This window comes from Apis dorsata, unplaced genomic scaffold (genome assembly GCF_000469605.1).
Source record: "Apis dorsata unplaced genomic scaffold, Apis dorsata 1.3 scaffold_74, whole genome shotgun sequence".
Taxonomy (NCBI): domain Eukaryota; kingdom Metazoa; phylum Arthropoda; class Insecta; order Hymenoptera; family Apidae; genus Apis; species Apis dorsata.
This window is the reverse complement of record NW_006263372.1, coordinates 815,316-823,484: the sequence shown is the minus strand read 5'-3', so window position 1 is coordinate 823,484 and position 8,169 is coordinate 815,316. Positions and strand designations below refer to the sequence as shown.

At 27.7% G+C, this 8,169-nt stretch overlaps 2 protein-coding genes and 1 long non-coding RNA gene across 3 annotated transcripts in view; 1 reads left to right on the top strand and 2 right to left on the bottom strand.

Moving 5' to 3' along the window:
• The first annotated feature begins 1,075 nt into the window (after positions 1–1,075).
• LOC102681800 (matrix metalloproteinase-2) overlaps positions 1,076–8,169 on the top strand; it is a 119,405-nt gene continuing 112,311 nt past the window's right edge. The window contains exon 1 of the mRNA XM_006610460.2: positions 1,076–1,315. Within this exon, the coding sequence (XP_006610523.1) occupies positions 1,223–1,315 (93 nt within the window). The 5' untranslated portion in view covers positions 1,076–1,222. The remainder of the gene's footprint in view (positions 1,316–8,169) is intronic.
• On the bottom strand, positions 2,944–4,593 carry LOC102680974. Its single transcript, XR_004149583.1, has 3 exons — positions 3,732–4,593; positions 3,026–3,543; positions 2,944–2,959 (listed from the first exon to the last, which is right to left on the bottom strand). It is a non-coding gene; the product is annotated as an uncharacterized LOC102680974 (long non-coding RNA).
• Positions 6,568–8,169, bottom strand: part of LOC102681062 (dihydrolipoyl dehydrogenase, mitochondrial-like) — a 2,599-nt gene continuing 997 nt past the window's right edge. The window contains exons 3-7 of the mRNA XM_006610458.2: positions 7,770–8,136; positions 7,311–7,655; positions 7,120–7,211; positions 6,723–7,048; positions 6,568–6,654 (exon numbers count right to left, since the gene is read on the bottom strand). Coding sequence (XP_006610521.1) covers positions 6,589–6,654; positions 6,723–7,048; positions 7,120–7,211; positions 7,311–7,655; positions 7,770–8,136 — 1,196 coding nt within the window. The 3' untranslated portion in view covers positions 6,568–6,588. The remainder of the gene's footprint in view (positions 6,655–6,722; positions 7,049–7,119; positions 7,212–7,310; positions 7,656–7,769; positions 8,137–8,169) is intronic.

Sequence of the window (8,169 nt, the reverse complement as noted above, 5' to 3'; positions counted from 1 at the left end):
TTTTTTTTTTTTTTTCAAATTTTAACATTGTGAGATTATAAACTCGTAAAAAATATTGCAGATTTTTTATTTTTGCAGTTATTAAAAATATGCCAAAATACTTTGACAAAATTCATCATTTTTATTGAAATAGAAAATTTAATTATAATATATATTTTATTTCTATTATACATTAATCATAAATCAAAAAAATATTTATGCTATATATAAAGATAATGAAAATAAAAAAATCAAAACTATATGTGACTGGATAAGGAAAATTAGAATTAAAACTTTTTCCAACTTCCTTTCTTCTTTGAAATATAATATCACTTGTGAACCACACAAATATATATATATGAGCATTAACATGATATAGCATGCATTGATGTCAAATTTTTATGAGAAAATAAAGATGAGAAATTTCTTGAAATAATATTATTTAAGATATTATTTGAAAGAAAAAAGATATAGTTAATCTATTGTCGTTTAAAGATCTGATGTATTTCTCCAAACGAATCGAATTACACTAACTTTTACATAAAGTTAATCTAAAAATTTAACCAAGCATTTACAAGAATGTAAACTGTCGTAGGTCGGCGGATGGACGTGGTAGCAGCTGGAAAGTTCGAACACGGAGGAAAGTACGAACCTGGAATCCGTCGTCATCGGCGGCGACGTCGAAGAAAGGCCAAGTTGACAAAAGTCGGTAGATTTTCACGGAGGAAGAAGAAGAGCGCGAATTCGTTATTGAATCAAGAGAGATAGAGGCGAATCGTGGTAATAAGATATTGAGTAAATCGTGCTTCTTCTAAGAAAATCGCGGTTCGAACACGTCCGTGTTCGTTCCTTGATTCCACCAGTGCCATTCAGTGTTCTCTAACCTAACTTAATCTATTGGAATCAATAAAATAAAATGAGATAAAATAAAATAAATTAAATTAAAATATTGAACTAAATTATATCCAACGCTTAAATATCGCGAAACGAAGAACGTCGTGCCACGTGAATCGGAAAAATTCGACGAATGCTTTGTCTTTGTACATTTTTTTATTATTGTGACATGAGTGTGGTTTGATATAGTGCAGTATAGTTTTTTTTCTTTTTTTTTTTCAAAATCGCTGTTTTATTTTGTTGAGTCGAAGGATATTGAAGGGGAACGATAGTGTGAATTTAATTCGTGCGAGTGAGAAAAAAATATTGGTGTCAGTTTTGAAACGACTAAAGGATTCGTACTTGCAAGATGATACTGCTTCGAACGATTTTGATGGTGCTCTTCACTGTGATGGCTACCGGGACACCGAGATCCTCGATCATTTATGCAGATGATAAAGTGGTGAGTTCTTTTTTTTTTTGTTTTTTATTGAATTTTTTATACAAAGAATTCAGAACTGAAGCAATTTTTGTTAAATTTCGTTTTTTTCGTAGAAGAATATAAATTGTACAATTATTATGATTTATTTTTATAATTATATTATAAAAAAAATTTTATCCAATTAAATCGTGATATTGTGTGGTGGATCGTACGATTGCAATTGGATTGGAAAAAGAACAATATTGTTATTTTTGATATTTTTTTCTAACATTTTAAAATAAAAAGATAATTAAATAGATTAGAATTAATATTTCAGGATATGTATATTTTTATGATTCACTATAAATACGTGACTTGTCTCTGTGATACAATAAGATAAATTTAATTTAATACGTGATGTTTTGAAATCTTTACTTATATAGCCTTGTTTAGATCATTGGAAATATTAATTTAAATAATTGAGATGATCATAATGATTCATATCAAGTCGATGTTTATTCTATAAGCAAATTATTGATAATTATTTTGTATAATAGACTAATTTTTATTGTTAGGAAAAATAAATCAAAATTGTATCATATAATCCAATTAAAACAATTAGTTAAAAAGCAGAAACATGTATACAATTTTCCTTTTTTCACACGGAATCTATTAAAGTTCAAAACGAAAGTTGAGTTCTCTAGGGAGAATGTAGTAAGTCAAACATACAGAATATTAAATTAAGAGAATATTAAATTAAGAATTAAGGGCTATGAATGTTGAACGTTCAAGGACAGATTTTATCTGTAGTTTCAGGCAAACAACTTCTGTCTTATTCGTATCTCGTTAAAATGATTGGCATTAATATTCGGACATGTTGATTTTCGAAAGCTTATCGTTATATAGAGTGTTTCACAGAATTGAGACGAGTTATTTTCGTATAAAATATGCAAAAATTTTATTAGGCAAAACTAAATAATTTCTAATCAATATGTGATCTAAAAATAATCTTTTCTATTTTTTCATTCTGGATTAAATTAATAATTTTTTATATATTGATTAATATAAACAGAAAAAAGTATATTAGAATTTTACTGTTTGAAAATGATAATGTAAAGCATAGATTTGAATTTTAATTATATAATATTTGAGAGATAAAGAAAATATAAATATAAGTATAATAAAAAATATTCAAAGATATTAAAAGTAATTTTTTGTAGATTTTTATCATTAACTTAATTAATTAATTAATGTCATTTTTGATTAAATTTTATTTATCTTACAAAAAACAGTTGATAAATGAAAAAAATGAAAAGTTTGAAAATATATAAAAGATATATATATAGAATATATGTATATAAAAGAATATTCGAAGAATTTTTTGTTTGAAAAAGTAAAATTCTAAATTTATATTAATATTACAAATTTAATATCTAACATTGACTATCTCTATTACGTTTATTGAAAATATTTTATTGATATTCAATTTCTAACTCAATATTGTAATAAGTATTAATAAATATCTTAAATTTTTTTAAACATTTTTAATATTTAAAACTTAGAAATATTAAAAAAAAAAAAATTAAAATAAATTTAAAGTGAAAAAACTAAATTCAATAATAATAAATAATCACCTAGAATTCAACACAAAACAAAATTGATTTTAAAACTTCAAATTGCCTCCATCTGTAAAAAAATACATTATGCTCTTTTTTATGAAACTTCTTCATGCAATAATTTTTCAATACATACATAATTTACCAGTTATTCAAGTTTTATAAAGTTTGATCAAGTTTGAAAGCGATTATAGTACATTCTAAGTGTAAATGGTCTTTTTTTTTTTGCATGAATGTTAAACACATATATGTAATATTATTTCATGCGTGTGTCATAGAAATGAGTCGACTTGTGAATGTGTGACGATGACTAAAAGCCAAAATACGAGTCGATTCCACGTACAAATAACGTATATTGACTGCGTGCTTCAGTAATAGCGCCTGCGTCATCATAACCCTCTTTTCTGTGTAACTATTCCTTTCTTTCTTCCTAATGTATATTCTCATCGAATATTTCACAAAAGAACAAAGAATTAGGTTAGGTTAGGAAAAATAGGACAAGTCTTATTTCTATCTATTATTTCGAAAATGAAACAAATGAAAAACATGAAAACAATTAAAAAAACTGAAATTTTGTTTATTCTCTTCTAATCGAAAATGTGAATTTAACTTTAACTCGAATTATCTGTCACACGTTTAAGCGTGTTATTTAACCTACAAATTTCAGAATGAATCAATCTCTGTGAATATATCTCGAAATTTACCTTATAAGTCAAACTTTTACTTATCATTGCTTCAAAACACGTAATTATTAATTAATTTAATAATAGTTAATTAAAATCTCTCTCCCTCCAAAGGAATATTCCACGAATATTACAACATCTTCTACATTAAATTCTTACACAATATCGAATGGCATATAATAGTACCGTTCATCCACGAGAAGAGTGAAATGGCAGAAAGAAAACAGGAGATTTTTGCTTCAATATATTACGAATACTAATGTGTTGACATAGTAAAATTCTTGTAAACTATAATAACAATATATTTTCTCAATAATTAACAGTCTGCTTATAAGATAAATGTTTGAAATATATTCATTGTCATTGCATTTGTTCTAATCACACTAGATATATGTTTTCTTCATCAGATGATTCGACCAATTACGTGTGACGCAAAATATAGATGCAATAGTGGGGCAATAATAGCCATATTTTTCTGTTTACCATTTTTTCTTGTGTGAATGAATACAAGAATATTATCTCCAATAACTAGTAATTTATTACGATAAAGTAATAATGCAATAACAAATATCACCGTGTCATAGATAGAAGCTGACAGAAAGATTCCGTGTGAAATGGGCTTAAATGGGCGTAGTAGTAAACCCCGCTAGGAGAGAGTGGATTTTATCAGCTGAGGCCTTCGGCCTTACTTCGAAACCATTAAGCCAGGCATTTATATGCAATCGAGGTCGTTAACTTTACTGCAGGAAGCGCCGGCGTGTATACAGAATTCTTCGGCTGTGTGTCAAGATGTGACACACGCACTTGCGCTCTATGTACGTATAGATATATGCGCGTCTGGTCAATGCGTCTGGTCAACGCGTAAGAGTCCGTTTATACTATCCAACACGACGAAAGATTTGTCGAGCAAGCTCTAACCATTGGAAGAGAGTGGAAGAAAGTAGTAATAGTAGTGAAACTTGAAGAAAGAGATGGAAGAAATAACGGCTTTTTTCGTATTATATCACTTTGACAAGATCTCTACCTTACCCTCACACAACGACATTTTTTAAACCTGTTGAAGAAATAAGTAATTAAGAATGAAGTTACTTTATTTATTTTATTAAAATGCTTGAATAACATTTATTTGTATTATAGTTGATTCTCTATTCATATAATTGCAGTTATTCAATGTTTTGAACAATAAATTATTAAAGTGATTTATTGAACTTTATTCTTAACTTTACTGTTATATTTTGCTTATCTATGTTCTCACAGTGTAATACAAATAAGATACTTATTATTTTCTTCACTTCTTTTTCTAGTGAGTGAAACCATCACTATTACTATTTTGTCCCACTCTTCCAACGATTAGTTTTTGCTAGGCAATTCTGGACGCGACACCGATCTATACGTGACTCACACAAACGTTCTTGCGTGTAATCAAATGGAAGTGTTTATGCGTCACACTACGCACGTATATTCGAACATCTTATATGAAAGTAATTATTTCGTCGAAAAATATTTTTGCAAGAGGAAATTAATCTCCAAAGTTTTAACATTTTTTTCATGTTCTCAATACAATTTTGAATAAGAATTGTTTTATATTAGGAATGTTTATATTTCGAATGCAAGTCGAATGAAAAATTTTCCTTCATATTTATATACAAACTTTCCAAGTTCATAATCGCTATATGAATTAAAATTTAGATATTCGAAGTTGCAAATAATTTTCGAGATCTATCTCGATCCGGGGCTTAGATATTCCTCATTATTATTATTATTATATTATCATTAGCATTATTAATGCTTGGTCATTAACTAGGGATCTAGAGTTTAAAGTAAATTCCGAAGCAACATCACGGTGTTCTCAAGCGGTAATCGAGTAACTAACCATATCTGACATCGTTTAACTTCGATGATCAAACAAGACTAGTAGATTCTACGTGGTAAAATTGTTGGCAGAAAAGAAGCATTGAGACAAAGATGAAGAATGAGGTCGTGTGTAAAAAAGAAGTGAAAGATAATAGGTTGTAACATGATATAGAATTGCGGATTGTTTGTATCTTCAAATTGAATTTTTGAGTGGAATAATATACACAATTGTTGTTGTAACGTATGAATTAATTTTAGATAATAGATAAATACGAAATTAATAATCGGTGGAAAAATATTTTACAAAGTTAAATATAAAACAAAGAATAGCAATTTTATGTTTATAAACTCGTTTTTAGAAGTGACATGTGTGTACGGAAAATCTTGGCTAGACACCAAACATACTTGGAATTTAGTATTGTTCGATGTTATCGACCTACGTTCTTGGAACTTTATCAATTGGCTTTATCGAAGAGAATATATTTTTTTACATTGTTATTTTTTTTTTATTAGTTTAAAAATAAAATATATATAATTTTTTTAATACTAAATTTATATTTTAAGATTTCAAAGAAAAATTTAATAAGTTAATCTTTATCGACAAATGTTTAATATACGTATCTATTTAATTTAATTTCATTTCTTTATTTATATATTGAATCTTATAATTTTATGATTGAATTAAAGAGATAGATATTTTTATAAAATCAAGAGAAAAAAAATTTTAGTAACAATAATTTTATAAAAACTTATTTCCACACATTTAAGATTATTGCAATATTAAAAGTTACGATTATTAGAAGATTAAAAATGACACTTTTTCATATTTCAAGTAAACATTTTTCTAGTATAATATCCATTTATTTGTAATATACATAATTATCAAGAGACAAAAGTAAAGATACAAAAGTGTAAATATATTCTACAAATATAAATATAAATAATATATGAAATATACATAATAATATATAAATAAAAGTATCATAATATACATAATAAAAAAATAAATTCTCTTAAAGTTTTTGTATATCTTATGTAAAAATATAAATGATGACTAAATATGTAGTACAAGTAGCGTTTTTGAAACATGCTTTTAAAAATGGATAGAAGCTTCAATGAATTATATTGAATTAACTGTTTCTCACAGTGTTATTTAAGAGTTTTATAGGTTAATAGGTTTTCCAAAATATGCAGTTAAACATGCTTCCTTTATGGCTTCCGAATATGTCTGTCAAAAAAATAGTAAAATCAATATTCGACAATTTAACCAATTATTATATCATTCAAAATACTTACTGGATGTGCATGACACGACCTTGCAACATCTTCTGCCTTTATCTTACATTGCACAGCAAGAGCTGCCTCGTTAATCAATTCACCAGCGAATGAACTAATCATATGCACCCCCAATATTTTATCCGTACGTTTATCTGCCAATACTTTAACGAAACCATCCGTCTCGAGATTCGTTCTTGCTCTAGAATTTGAAGTGTTTGGGAATTTTCCAACTTTGTAATCGACTCTTTCTTGCTTTAATGTTTCCTCCGTTTTGCCAACCCAAGCAACTTCTGGATATGTATATATTATGTGGGGCACGCTATTGTAATCCATTTGATTAGTACCTGGATGAACATATGATCTTTGTAAATTTCTTCAGAAATACAGAAATATAATAATATAGATAACTCATCACCTCCTGTAATGCTTTCAACTGCAATAACAGCCTCGTCTTCGGCTTTATGAGCCAACATAGGTCCATGAATACAATCTCCAATAGCATAAATCCTATAATAAAAGTTTTATTTTATTAAATTTTACATGCATATATATAAAATAAGAGATAAAGAAAAATGAAAAAAAGGAAAGAAAGAAATGTACACTTACGTTGGTACTTCTGTTTGGAATTTGCTATTTACAGGAATTCGGCCTAAATTATCTTTTTTAATTCCTACGCTCTCTAATCCTAAATTGTGCGTGTACGGCCTTCTGCCAACACAAATTAGAAACGTATTGCAAGAAATATTCTCTTTCTTACTAGAATCGTTTATGTTTTCGACAGAAACAACTATGTCGTTTCCTGTTTTGTTCGCAGAAGTGACTTTCGTTTCCATTTTAAATTTTATGCCTTGTTTAGTTAAGATATTTCTTAATATTTGACTAACTTCCTTATCTATAGTTGGCCCACCAATAGTTGATGAAGAATCAATTGCCGTTACGTCCGAGCCAAATCTAATAATTAAAAGAATTAAAAAAGAATTAAAAGAAATAAAAAATAATAATTAAAGGAATTAAAAATCGATATTGTTTTTACATTTCTTACATCAATTTTGATAATAAAAATACCTCTGCCAGACTGAACCTAATTCCAATCCAACGAAACCAGCGCCACCTGTCACGAATTTTGAAGGTGTCGAGCTTAACGACAAAGCTCCGGTAGATGAAATAATTTCTCTTTCGTCGATGTTTGTACCTATTAACGGTGTATATTCGCTTCCAGTGGCGATCATAATTCTTTTAGAATTAATTACGCTTTGTATCGAACCATCTGGATTAAGTGCAGTAACTTGATTTGGATTAGTGATTTTTCCATGGGCCTTCACCCAATTTACTTTATTCTTTTTGTACAAAAGAATAATACCGTTTGCTAAAGATCTTATTACATTCTGCTTTTGCTGCATGCATTTATCGATATGAAGTTTAACATTTTCAACTGTAACGAGGAGAAAAAGAAAAGATGTGGTGA